General features: G+C 35.2%; 1 protein-coding gene across 11 annotated transcripts in view; it reads left to right on the top strand.

Annotated features, from left to right (window-relative positions):
- Positions 1 to 10,781, top strand: part of CUL2 (cullin 2) — a 165,659-nt gene extending 154,878 nt beyond the window's left edge. For all 11 annotated transcript variants that reach the window (XM_077896613.1, XM_077896602.1, XM_077896605.1 and 8 more), the window contains 4 exons: positions 2,621 to 2,823; positions 4,938 to 5,039; positions 6,388 to 6,504; positions 7,719 to 10,781. In XM_077896613.1, coding sequence (XP_077752739.1) covers positions 2,621 to 2,823; positions 4,938 to 5,039; positions 6,388 to 6,504; positions 7,719 to 7,850 — 554 coding nt within the window. In that variant the 3' untranslated portion in view covers positions 7,851 to 10,781. The remainder of the gene's footprint in view (positions 1 to 2,620; positions 2,824 to 4,937; positions 5,040 to 6,387; positions 6,505 to 7,718) is intronic.
- Positions 10,782 to 14,823: the final 4,042 nt, after the last annotated feature.

Below are 14,823 nucleotides of genomic sequence, written 5' to 3'. Positions count from 1 at the left end.
GTTTTCCCACTTCTGTTCCCCACCCCTTCCTCTCTAACCCCCTTTAGCCCTCTTGACATACTTTTTTGGAAAGTGTGTTTTGGATTTGTCACATTATGTACTTGTGATTAATTTTATTAATCATTTAATTTTTGTGATTAATTTTATTTGTTTTCTGGTCCCTATACTTTCTGTAAATTAGTATTTCTGAAACTAGGTCCAAAAGTTTGATTCTATTCAAATTACATATTGTCAGCAAGAATACTTTTAGGCAGTCCTTTATACTTCATAATGCATTTCACATCTGAAGGCATGTAATGTCAGATTGTCTCATATTAGAGACACTAAAGTTGGTCACTTGGTTAAGGTGGTGCCCATCAGATCTCTTCATTGTAAAGATAACTCATTTCCCTTTTCAATGAACAGGTGATCCGAGGGGTGATATCTGGGTCCCATATGAATACCCTTTTTCAGGAACGACTTTGCTATTAGGCTTTGGCAGCCACTGATGATCATGACTTGAATCAGTTATTCCGTTACTGGTTACAAATTGGCAATACTCTATTATTCATTCAGCATTTAATAACTGACTTTCTTCTGTAAAGAAAAGCTTTCCCTTAGAGACTAAGGAGCTGTCAGTAAAGGAGAGTAATTTGGATGAAACTATGAGTTCTGCCCACTCATTACTTCCTTGTAATGAGTTGTAAATATGTCTTCAGTTATATTTGGTGTATTTTTTAAAGTATATGTGTATCAGAATGCTTTATTCTAGTTTGAAGTTTCATCGAGTTTGCCAAACTATCCTGCAGGTTAAATGAACTGTTTTGTCATTTTCCTTTTCTGTTTACACGGCAGTAATTAAATGAATCGTGCAAATTTGAGATGTCCTTCCTTGCCCCACATATGCCCTCTATCGTTTTCCCAATCTATTCAACTGTGAACTTGTAAGAGAATAGTGCTGAAAAGGAGGCAAGAGGCCCATGTACCCCTAATGCTGACAATTAAAAAAACAGGAAAAAAGTTTTAATAGAGTGCTAACTAGTTTTTCTAGTGTTGCAGAATGAACTTAATAATAAATAAATGATATATTGACCCTTTACTTGTGTTGTCTCCTAATGCTCCTTGGGTTCTGATGGTGATAAAAGACTGTTGTTGGGTGTGGCAGGGGGCTCATTCTGGGCCCTGACAGCATCAGTGATGGGTAGCCTGGTGGTCCTACTTCATCATCTAGGTGCTTGATGCATTATTCCATACTTGTTTCTGACATATGATTAAACAGTCATTGCACAAATGCTAACAATTTATGTGATATTTGACTTTTCACCACATTTCCCAAACTTAAATGTTGAAATGAAAGTCCTTAAAATATTCTTTGTGCTAATGTTGGTAGGATACTCCTAATATTAACTTTTTACTTAAACTATTTTGTGTGAATTGATTATTCTAATTCATTATTATTAACCACCTTTCATGAAAATTCAGAGACAAGGAATTTTTTTTAGGTGTTTCCAAATAATTATCTGAATAACGGTTGTTTCTGAAATAGGTTGAGGCATAATGAAAGTTTGAATAGCCATCTGTGTCATAGTAAGTTGGAGAATTGACTATCTTTTTAAAATGTTTAATTATATATATATAAATAAAGGAACCACAAAATCTTGATCAGAGTTACTAATTACTACTAACAGGGAGAATGTAGCCTCTGGGTTAGGTTCATGAAGGTTCATACAGCTCCCTTAAGTTAAAATGTAGAGCTCTAAAACTAGATCTGTAGCGGTTTAGTTTATAATCCATTGGCAGTTGAATAATGCAGGGGGTGTGTATATGAGAAAGACAAATACAGTCACTAAACTACAGCTTTATGCTTTAGGAAACAGTTTGTTGACTTGCATTAGCTTTTTATTTTATGTGTTACAGAGTGCATACATGTACATGTTTGTCATACTGTTTGTTACAAACTTTTTAGTGTGCTGTCCCTCTGGAATGTCCCAGAACCGTAGTGTGCCTAAACCTGCTGTATCCTTTATAGCTTTCAGGTTGGCATAGAATCTAGAGCTTTTTTGTTCTATCAACTATTTCCACAAAATAATGGATCTTTCTTTTTGTCTCTCCTCCCATTTGTATGACCCTAGAAAGTTACTGGGAAGAATGATGTTTATGAGATAAAATAGCATTGTTAAATTTTAGCAGAAGCTGTGGGTTAGATGGAGCCACTGGAGAAGCATCTCCTTTACACCTGTGGACCTCCCTGAGTGCTTGAACCAAGATAGAGGCAGCACATAAAGCCATTACTGGTCACCTGCTGTCATTCTCTCCTTTTGTCCATTTCTCCTGCCCTCACCTCCTGTTTCTGCTTTTTTCTTGTCCAGGTCTTAGCTTTCCTATTAACACTTAAAGACATTGTTACACACTGGTAGAGGTCTGATAGTTTAATTGTGATTTATACTGCATACTCAAAACTAATAGCCCTCCCTCCGATCCCCCAAACAAATAAACTGATTACACTGCTAGTAACAATTTAGTAAGTCCTTGGCTCATTCTTTCAGGAGAAAGTAGCTGAAATAAATAATTATTACTCAAACAACTTTGAAATATTTCTTTGAATGATCAGTTTATTGTCACAATTTTGTTTTAATTGTAGGTGAAGTTAAAATGAACTATTTGGGCAAACCATATGTAGCCATGGTTACTACATACCAAATGGCAGTTCTTCTTGCCTTTAACAACAGTGAAACTGTCAGCTATAAAGAACTTCAAGACAGCACTCAAATGAATGAAAAGGAACTGACAAAAACAATCAAATCATTACTTGATGTGAAAATGATTAACCATGATTCAGAAAAGGTATGGGGTAATATTTCAAGGAATTCTTTTTTTTAAAGATTGATTGATTTATTCATGAGAGACAGAGAGGCAGAGACATAGACAGAGAGAGAAGCAGGCTCCTCACAGGGAGCCTGATGCGGGACCCAATCCCGGATCCTGGGATAATACCCTGAGCTGAAGGCAAACGCTCCATCCCTATTTCGAGGAATTTAAGCATTATAAACATTATAGCTTGAGACGTTTGCAGTTTTTAAAGTAAGATTATAATCAGTAATACCCTTTGTACTTTGGAAAGCACTGGAGTCAGCTAGCAATACTGCTGGCTACTTAGAGCTGTGAGCTTGTGGAATCACAGAGAAGTTGGTGCCTCTGTGCCCTTTATAATTGGCTGGATTCTGGTTAATTGAGGCTAAAAACAATAGCATATCCTAAATCTTCCTGATTTTTTTCACATGTGTTTAATTGATATTTAATTATTTAATTACATGGTTCTAATAGAAAATGACTATTGATATTATTTATATGTATATTTAGCTTGTGTGACAATTCTGAATGCTCTCACTCTTCTGTCCCTTCAGTCCAGGACTCAACTAATAACCACCATATATTTGTAGTACAAATATATTGTCACAAGAATAGCAAGCCAGGAATATACTACTTTTCTTAATAGCTTTTTTTCCCTAGTAACACGTTTTTGTTACTGTTATAGTATATATATATATATATATATATATATATATCCTGGATATTTAAATGATTCAAAAGCAACAGATGTGAGTTAAATCTCCTAATTCGAATTGTGCCTATAAGAAAAAATTCTTATAAATCAGACATCATTTTTATTTTGGTGAAGTTAATAGCCTACTATTTCTGTCATCAGTTCACTTAATTAATGATATATATTTTTAAAGATTTATTTATTTGGGGGGTGGCAGGAGAGGCAGAGGGAGAAGAGAATCCTAAGCAGATTCCCTGCTGAATGTGGAGCCCAACACAGGTCTCAATCTCATAACCCTGAGATCATGCATGACCTGAGCTGAAACCAAGAGTCAGACGCTTAACCAACTATACCCTCCAAGCGCCCCTGGTGGATGATATTTTGTAGCCTATAATTAAATAGTTTTAAATGGCATATATTTTGAAATTCAAATCAAGCTTTTCTTAATACTGAGAAATTAATTTTTGATTTCAGAATCTTAACAAAATATTAAATTCTTAATATTAAGATTTTAATTGAGTCAATTAATCATTAAGCATGAATTTTTAAGCTTATAACCTAAAAAGTTTAAGTTTATAAGCTAAATTAAGTACTTAAGACATTATGTATTTTCTAAAATGTATTATTTTTGCTGCCCGGGAATGTACAAAATATAGATGATTGCTTGTTTGCACATTAAATTTTAACTATGAATCTGCTGTTCCTTAGCAGAACTTCTTAGCTTATTATTGAGAATGAATTCATTTGCCAAGTGCTTTTTGATCTTGCTAATGGAGAAAACACCATGTGTGATCAGAGTGGCTTTCATAAGCTTGATAGTTGTGATTATAAAAATTGACTTAACAACTTTCACTTGAAAAGAGGCCACATGCTTCTGGCAGACAGTAAAACATGAATTCGAGGGTAAACTTCATAAGAACCATACTAAAGCCGTGTATGCCACTGGACACTACTTGTTTCTGTTGTCGGGTTATTTATAATACGTATACGTATTTTCTTATTGCAGCACTTTAAAAGACATTTGGTTGCTCACTTTTTCAAAATAGGGTGACATAAATTATGAGCCTAGTAGTTCATAAGAATTAAAGTGTTAAAAAAAAAAGAATTAAAGTGTTAAATTCTGTTTAAGACAATTTGACTCTTTATCCGATGGTTATATATATTAGTTGGGCCATAGCTTATTTCTAAATCTAAACAGATTAAAATTCAAGTATAAAATTAGAAAAGAATTGATATTTGCTTCTTTCTTTATTTTACAGAAGACAGTTGTTTTTCTCTTAAATAATCTTTATAATGTAAAATGATGAGCGTTTAGTCTTGCTTGGTCATTTAATTTTATGATATTTTATTTGCAGCAACTCTTATTTAATTGTTTTAATTTTTATAAATATACATGCATTATTTTCAATTATAGGAAGACATTGATACAGAATCTTCATTTTCATTAAATATGAACTTTAGCAGTAAAAGAACAAAATTTAAAATTACTACATCGATGCAGAAAGACACACCACAGGTGAGTGATTTTTAATGTCATTTCTTTGGGAAATATTTAAACATTGGACTTCACAAGTGGTAACTGAGATAATGGAAAACTTTGCACATCAAAATTAATAATGTGATGCCTTTTTTATGATTTATTCTTTGAGCTTACTAAACCTTGCAAACCAAACCTCTGCCAGTATTTTAGATTATAAAAATAATAGATATCTAAGAGTAATATATAATATAATAGATATCTAAGGGAAAAGGTATTGCAGTATAGTCATACTTTTAGACTATATTAAAATGCAGAGCATTGCTTTGCATTCTTCACAGAAATTCCTATTTATTTTTAAAGATGTTATTTATTAACTTGAGAAAGAGACAGAGAGAGCACAAGCAGGCGGAGAGGCAGACTCTCCCCGGAGCAGGGAACCCTATGCGGGGCTCAGTCCCAGGACCCTGAGATTATAACCTGAGCCGAAGGCAGATGCTTCACCATTTGAGTTACCCAGTGCCCCCAAAATTCCTACCTTAAGTAGTAATATAATCTCATATTTTTTATTTGTAAAATAAGGGAAAGCTTTATAACATTCTTTCAGAGAAGTTGTTGGAAGTATTTCTCAAAATTTCATGTGCAAATGAACCACTTGGGGTCTTGTTGATACTCAAATTGTAATCTAATAGGTCAGGAGTGGAGTTCAGACTACCAGATGAGCCATTTTGCAAGGTGAACATCTGCTGTTGATTCTTTTAACCCAGTAATGATTAATGCTTTGCTCTGGGATAGCCTATTAAGGTCACTTAAAGTTTCTTGATTGTCTTTGCCCTATCCTTGGGCATGGGGCAGGATATAAAGTTATATAAGATGTCAGGCCCTCTCTAGGAACTTACATCCCCTTGGGGAGACAGATGTTAGTTGTTAAATTTGAACCCTAAAAAAATTGAACCCTAAAATGTTTGAGATCCCATTTTTCTCTAGACTAATGAATAATAATTTGTAATATGTAGATTGTATTTTATCTTTTATTTTTTAAAATATTTTATTTATTTGAGGGGGGCAGAGGGAGAGTATCTCAAGCAAAAGTCTTGAAAATTACTGCTGTGTTCTACTTTATTGCCTATTTACATTAAATACATTCTATTATACTGTTAATTTTTTTTAAATAACCTTCCAACTTTAACCCAAGAAATTATAAATAACTCATTGTAGATATTCCTTTAGTAATGATTATGTGATAATGATAATGGGCATTTGATAGCTGTATAACTTGAAGCTCGGTATCAAGTGGAAATTTATGTAAACTCAGTGACAAAATGAATTATGAAAGGTTCAATGACTTACTGTGTCGTTTGCTTTTTTTTTCCCCCCTGTGAAACAGGAAATGGAGCAGACTAGAAGTGCTGTAGATGAGGACCGAAAAATGTATCTCCAGGCTGCTATAGTTCGTATCATGAAAGCACGGAAAGTACTTCGGCATAATGCCCTTATTCAAGAGGTAAAAGGAGGGGAAGCCCTGAGGGCTTTTGGGGATAATGGATATTATCAATGAATAGATTAGGAATGTTTCTTTGTCAGAGTGGTACATACATAATAGGATTCCCAAATAGCATAAAGAAATGCTTTATTACTTAATGAGAACAGTACTTAGAATTTCTGTATTCAGGTTTGCTTTGGCTTAGATTTAGAGGTCTAAGGTTCACCAGGATTTTGAGCCTTCTGTCCAGTTATTGAAAGAAATTCACTACTTCAAATATTCATTCCATAAATATCTGAGTGTCTACATGTGATGGAGTGCCTTGATAGTCATTAGGGATGTGATGCAGAGCAACCCATGATGTGGATCCTGCCCTTTTGGAATTCACCATCTAATAGAAAAGAAACACATTATTGAAATAGTATGGAAGCAAAATATAAAATTACATTAACAATGCACTGAAAAAGAGCTACAGCAGTATGAGAATGTGCACAAAAATACTGACTTAGAAAAAAAAAAGTACTGACTTAGGGGATGTTGGCGAAAGGTGTGTTTTTTTGTTTTTTGTTTTTTTAAGATTTTATTTATTCATGAGAGACAGAGAGAAGGCAGAGGGAGAAATAGGCTCCTCGCAGGGAGCCCAATGTGGGACTCAATCCTGGAACTTGGGATCGTGCCTTGAGCCGAAGGCAGACGCTCAACCGCTGAGCCACCCAGGCGTCCCTGGAGAAAGCTTTGAGAAAGTGTTAGTTCAACTAGGCACTGGAGTGTGAAGGTTAAACAGAAAATGGAGTGTGTGTCTGTGTATTTAGATAGATTGATTAATTTATAGTTTAATTTATGTATGAATATTATTGGATTTTGCTGTATCTGTGTTCTGCTTTGTAATTCCTTCACAACAGAAACATTAGGCTTTTTCCTTATTTTGCATTAAATTTTTTTTGTCATCAACATTGATCTAATTGTTTCCTCTCCTTGGGCACTGTCATGTGAGCTTAAAATTTTAATACTGTTCATGGTGTTCACTTGCTTGATGTATCACATACGTCCATGTAGGATGATTTTATTCATTTTAATGAACATGATTTCATAACTAAGTATATTTTTCCCATGTGGATTAGGTCTGTTTGATGGAACCTCTATACATTTGGGGCACTTCACAGCTATTGGTTAAAAATAATTATTTATAACTGACTACTTGGCAGTAGTTTGACATCTGTGTCTCTCTTACACAGGTGATTAGCCAGTCAAGAGCTAGGTTTAATCCTAGTATCAGCATGATTAAGAAGTGTATTGAAGTTCTGATAGACAAACAGTACATCGAACGCAGCCAAGCGTCAGCAGATGAATACAGTTATGTAGCGTGATGTCGTTCTCCTCTAGTGTGGGTGTAAGAAGATCATTGCCATCACCATTTGGTGTGTTCCTGTGGGAAAAAGCAGGCCTGTGCCTCCATAATTTGGTCATTTGGCAGCCCCTGTTTTTCTGCTGTTTACAACATCACCAGTGCCACGTCATGAGCGTCCGAGAAAATGCCTAGAGATATTTCAAGCTCATGTCATTATGACATTTCTTAAAACTTTATTAAAAGAATGAGTGAAGTATTGCTGAAATGTGGAAATTTGGTTGGGTACCATGCTTTTTCTCCCCTTCACGTTTGCAGTTGGTGTGTTGTTTTTTTTTTTTTTTTTTTTAATGTATCTTAAAGGACATAAAATAAAAAACTTAAATATTGTAATATGACAGATAACCTAATAATTGTATCTACATTAAAATGACAAACATGATATTGCTGCTTGTCAAATAAAAAAAATAAAGAAATAGAATGCCTTTTTTATGTGGATGGAGTATCACACATAATAGTATATATATAAATGTTCATGAGTCATCAAAGCAGCTAATGCAGCTTTAGTTGCATTTTTATCCAAATGGTTTAATTCACTTTTACTCCTACTTAAGTCCTACATGAAAAATGTCTAGATTATTGTTCTTGAATGCATAAAAATGCATTCAACATAAAAATGTTTTATTTTTATGGATTGGAACTACGTTGGATATGAGCATTTTGAATGTTGGGGATTTAATTCTATCAAGGGTTTCTGGTGATATGCTTACACCACAGAAATAAAGGATGAGGAGAATATGTGGTGGCCTCAAGTCTGGCATAGAAAGTTTCTCATTCAAAAGTTGTCTTCTGTTTTCATAATACATTAATTCTAATATAGACAAATACTCCAGCCCTCTAACCTCCCCTTCTACCTTTCTCTGAATTACAGGAGATTCTGCAATACCAGTGTATTCCTTCCATTCTCCTACCTACATATTACCCTTACACCCCCTAACATTTTAATACTAGATTCACTCTCACAAGTCACAGGTGTGCTTAGCAGTGCATAACCTAAATACCTTTTTTTGTTGTCTGTATGGTGCATTACACCAGGTGCCACTTATATAGAGAAATGAAATTCCACTATTTTGTTTATTTTATATATTAACAGCAGTATTAGAATACTCTGGTCTATTATATTTATTATCTATCTACCTTACCACCACTATAACACATATATAATTTTTTTAAGCTGGAATATTTTAAAGCCTATCCCGTGTGAGTCATTTTACTTACAATACTTAAGTTTGTGTCTCTGACCAATAAGATGCTTTTAAAAAAAAACAATAGAAACACAACTATAAAGGCATTGCTACATCTAACAAACAATAATTACTTACTATCATCTAATATGTGGTCCACAGTCAAATTTATTGGAGAATGGCTTCTACAGTTTGTTTGCACTTTTTCTGACTCGTGTCTCTAAGTGTTGAAAAAAATCTACTGAACTTCTGATGACTTACTTATATACTGTATTTCTCATTTTACCTTTCTTCCTAGAGAGGAAGTAATGGCAAACCATATAATATTGTACATTCACTGTCAAAAAACAAACCTTTGTTTTGATAGCTTGTTGATAAAATTTCCAAATTGATTCCTTTTTTCTTAAATATTTATAAATGTTAAATTAAGCCTTATCTTGGTGTCTAAATTGTCAAGAAAATATATTATCTTGAAAAATGGACAAAATACTTGTGCTGAGGTATACAGAAATGACTGAAAAGAGTTTTCTTCGTATCTTTTTCTCATTTTACCTGAAAAGAAATAATTAAAGATATGTTTGTGCATGAGGAAGAAGAGGCCAGACACAACATCCAAAAGGAAGCAGTGTTTTGAATGAATGCTAGCATACACCTTCAGTTGAGAATGAAGGAAGGTTGCGGTCTGGTAGAGTTAGGTCAAGCAGTTGAAGTCCTTACGGCAGAAGACCCTAGCGCAGAGACCAGAGCACTAAACTGGCAGCCCCTGCGTACGATACCTAGTATCATGGGCAGAGAGGGTCAGAGCTACAAAAGGGAAAGAAGAGGAAGGAGAGGGAATGGTTCTCTGCTTAATCTTGGAAAACAAAAATAATGTGAGCCAAACTTTCAGAAGCTTTTAAAAAATTATTACTACTGAGATAGTTAACATGTATGAGTCAGTGATATCTTTTTCAGCCAGAGAGCATGCAGCTTTTATTCACACTCTGTCCTCTTTGAAACCAGATTATTCAAATTGCTGCTATAGGTTTATTCTAGGGATTTAGTCCAAGATTTTATGACAATTGGCTTTAATATAAACAAAAGAAGATATACTTTGGGGTTTGTGTTTTTGCTTTATTTATAAATTACTACCTTTATAGGATTTTGTAACTTGTATATGCTACAATGCTATAAAATTTCTGTTAATTTATTTAACCTTTTCTGAGTACAGACTGTGACTGGTGCTTCCTCATATGTTATTTTGTTTGATCTTCAGATAATCCTGTTAACCAGGCAATGCTCTTCTCTCCTAGATGAGGAAACTAAATGAAGAGTTTTCCAGGAGTCATTGCCAGAAACTACAGAACCTGAATTTAAATCCCAGTCAAAATTGTGGACCTAATAAATATAGTCTCTCTCTCTCTCTCTATCTCTATCTATCTATCTATCTATCTATCTATCTATCTATGCATATAAGATAGAAGTAACTTCATTTTATACATAAAGAATAGTTTTTCCTGATTTCTCAGAATAAAAATTTGTTTCTAGGTGATTTGTGAGAATAAACACTTCATATTTTAGTTTCCTAAGGTACTTACTTAAGATGTATATATGGTTAAACAACTTGGCTTGTAGCTGATTCATGGCAAAGGATACTTGTAAATTTAATATTTTACATTCACATGTACAGCTATAGAACATTTATTTCAAATATATATACTTAATGCAAACCTGTGTTCAGTTAAAATTTTTCCAGTTATATAGTAGCAATTATAGTAGGCTAATGTATTGAGCTCTTAACTTTGGTTCCTAGTACACATTCTTGGTTGAGCACAAGGTCAAAGTAAAGATGTGAACTTTTAAAGTACTAATCCTAAGGGCAATTGTACATAGACTCTAGCTAGCTAAATGAGTAGAAGTAATATGGAGAGGCCACTGGTTGAAGTCCATGAGGCATATCTAAAGCTGAAGCAATTAAATTAGGCAATTCTTACTGTGAGACATAAAACACCATGAGCTAGAATTCATTAAAGGTAGGATTCACTGATGGGGAGAAGTCCTTTTCATATGGAGTAACTATACTATACAGGAAAGTCTAAGGACTTTTCCTTATCCTGCTCTCCATTTGCTCAGTCAATTCACCTTTCATCATCTAACGGACATTTACTGGTGCCTCAGAGTATCATGTGGCTACAGTCATTGCAATGACAAGCGAAAAAGATATATGGCCTGTGCCAACATGGAGCTTTTAGACTTGTAACATCAGTCATAAATATACCATTTCAGAGGTAAGTGCTTGTGAGGGAAAACCCTAGATACCCTGAGGAGAGCTGCATGAGAGAAGTCAAAAGGGCAGAAAATAAAAGCAGGGGAGCGTATTCTAAATAGTAACAGCGAAGATCCTGAAGTAAGAAGTAGCAGCCAGAACCTAAGAATCAAAATACCTCTATGGCTGAAGTAGTGGATTTTATGCAGAGGAGTTAGATTTGGGGGAAAAAAAAAAAAAGTGGGGCAGTAGGTGCATGAATATTCATTTTCTTATGCTTTATATATAGTGTGCATATTTATACTTTTTCTTTGCTGTTTACAAACTATTTCAAAATACTGTTTGCAGATATCAGTGGAAAATGGATAACCTGCACTAATGTGAAGAATAGACTCTAGAGGGCTGATGATGGATAGCGTGGAAACTTAGGAGACCATGGTGAGGTGAGCAGTTGCGGTGGTGGCAGTGGCCATCTCCAGAGTGATAAAGTAGATAACGCTGACACGACATAATAATGGGTTGGGATAGGGTGAATGAGGAAAGGGAGGAGTCAAAGATGGCATGTAGATTATGGCTTTCACAACTAATGCCATTCAGTGAGTTAGAGGAACCCTGGAAGAGGGTGTGGATGGAGGAAGGACATAATGAGCTTGGTTATATATAATACCTTGCATCTGATGTGCTTTTGAGATGGCTGAATGGAGCAAGCAGTTGGTTTTACAGGTCTGAAACTCCTGCGTAGAGGCTCCCATCCTGAATCCTAGAAACTCTTCCCTAGAGGCTTTTTGATCCTTTCTCATTTCCTTGACTCTTGCCATGAATTAACAGTGTCCACATTAAATGTGATTAGAGATAAATATTTATAACACAAGATAACAAATATAAATATAATAAATATAACAAATATAAATATTTATAATACAAGAACATATTACATATATTTTGAATAAAAAGAACGAATGAAAAAGGATGAGAGTATTTAGTAGTTAATATCCGTTCTAGGATTTGTCTTTCTATACTTTGGTGGGTGGTCTTTTTATCCCATTTTTGAGTCAAGAACACATTTGTAGAAGTAGAGTAATTGAGCCAAAAGTTAATCTGCCATATTATTTCTTACATTCACAAATCTTTGCCAGCTACTGGTTACACACTGCCTTTGAGGGAGAAATAGATCAGTGTTTTGCATTCTCCTGAGAACCGTAAGGATACCATTTTTTAGCAAAAAGAAGGAACCTTTAGGAACCAACTTGTGGAAAAGAACTTGGGCATAAAAGGAAGGATTTTTCCATTTTTGTTTATTATTGTTTTCTTTTTCTTCATTGTTAGTAGCTTACTATTTATAATTCTAGTAGTTGAAGAATTACAGCTTATGGTGAAGTTAGCAGTCCTGGTAGCAGGTAAAGTTAGTGGGTTGATCAGATTCGTTATTTTCCTTGGAAGAACTTTGGTGTTGTAGGAAAAAGATGAAAACCTTTTGGTTTTTCTCAACTAGCTCGTGAGACTATCCCTAGCACAGCACTCAGTCATCTGCTGAGAGCTTCGACTTCTTAAAGTGGGTGGGTTTTACCTATTAGTTTGTCTCTTAGGGAAGAAAGGACAGACATAATAAGCAAAGATCTGCTTTTAGTAGAAATAAACTGTCTTAGCATAAATTGTACCTAATATTTGGCCCAAGGAGGCCACTGATGGCAGCAGAAGTACTCTGGAATTAAGACAACAGTGAATGTTGAATAGAAAAAACAAAAAAGCTGTTTTGGCGTTTTAATTTATATAGTGCTAAAGCGACGAAATTCAAATCTGTGCTATGAAGTAAGTATCTGAGATACCTTGTTTAGTTTGTATATTTTAAAATAACCATCATTACATGTTGACAGCCAAGATGAAGATCTCCAGCCACTTTGGTAAATTGGAAATTTATGGTATAAGAAATCAGGAAGGTGCATGATCTCTCTGCTTGTAAATGATGTGCTTGACCCTGGTTGGGACCACCCTGTTCATTGCTCCACAAAACAGGGAAGAGTGGCATTCGAGTAAGGAAGAGGTGTACATAGCCTAACACCCCAACTTTTTTGTGCTTTCACTGGCATTGACCCATGTCTGAACGGAGGGAGCTAGTTTGCATTCCATAGGAAATTGTCCCTTTAGGAGGTCAACCCCTAGCTCTGTCCGGCTCATTGCTGGCCCAGTAATTTAAATACAATCTGATTAGATTCAAAAATTCTGAGACCAGGGGGAAGAGCTGCAGGCCACTAATCTGGGATTCTCTGAAGCAGAGATAAAAGAAAGGAAGAACCAGAGAGCCACCAGATTCATTTTTGTCCCTCATAGACTCTCAAACCCATCAGGATGACTAATATAGGGGCAAGCAGGTGGCCAACTAAGGAATCTCATGGGACATAGTGGGACACTGTAGTAGAGTGCTATGGTTTCTGGAAAATACACTAGAGAAATACAATGAAGCCTGCTAGGAACTGGGAGTTAAGATGAGTCTTCTTCTATAAATGTTTACTATACTAACTTTTTTATTTTGCTATGAGATTGTGTTCATTTTTATGAGAATCATATAGTATCTTGTGTTTAGATACATACTGAGTCAGTTCACTTACTCTACTGGGTAGGATAGTGTCCCCACTACCCACCAAATTCATATCCCCCCAGAATCTGTGAATGTGACCTTGTTTGGCAATAGGGTCTTTGCAGTTGTAATCAAGGTAAGATGAGGCCATCCTGGGTTATTCTGGGTCCTAATACAATAACTGGCGTCCTTCTAAGTAAGTGGAAATTTGGACACAGACACACAGAAGGCCATGTGAAGACAGCAGCAGAGATTAGAGTGTGAAGCAACAAGCCAACAACACCAGGGATTGCTGGGAACCACCAGATACAGGGAACATACAAGGAAGAGAACACCAGTACCTTGGTTTTCGACTTCAAGCCTCTAGAACTGTGAGTAAGTTTTGTTTTATGCTACGATATTTAGCAGCCCTAGAAAACTAATATAGTTCCCTTTATATGTTTTTTAAGTGGGTTTGTTTAAAATTTTTTCTGGGATTATAATATTTTAAATAGTTTACATTTTAACTAGATTATACTTTAAAAAGAAATACTTGAGAGAGAGAGAGAGAGCACAAGCAGGGAGAGAAGGAAAGGGAGGAGCAGACTGTTCCCTGAGCAGGGAGCCCAACACAGGGCTCAATCCCAGGAACCTGAAATCATGACCTGAGCCAAAGGTAGACATTTAACCAACTTAGCCGCCCAGGCGCTCCAAAGATTATACTTTCATATAAAAGCCAACTAAACAAAATTTTCCAATTTTTCCTTAAAAAGACATAGAGAAAATAGTTCCCAAAGAATCATCATTTACCAGATGAAGAATGTATATACACAGCAAGCCAAATGCTCACCTGCAGGTATGATTGGTTTCACATACTTGGGTAGAAGATTGTCCTCCAATCTTGTTTTTAATCTGATGTGAGCCTATAAACTGCACTGCTCTCTGGACAGTC

Source organism: Canis aureus, chromosome 5 (assembly GCF_053574225.1).
Source record: "Canis aureus isolate CA01 chromosome 5, VMU_Caureus_v.1.0, whole genome shotgun sequence".
In the NCBI taxonomy this organism is placed as follows: domain Eukaryota; kingdom Metazoa; phylum Chordata; class Mammalia; order Carnivora; family Canidae; genus Canis; species Canis aureus.
The sequence above is the reverse complement of the archived record's forward strand: the minus strand, read 5'-3'. Positions and strand labels throughout refer to the sequence as shown.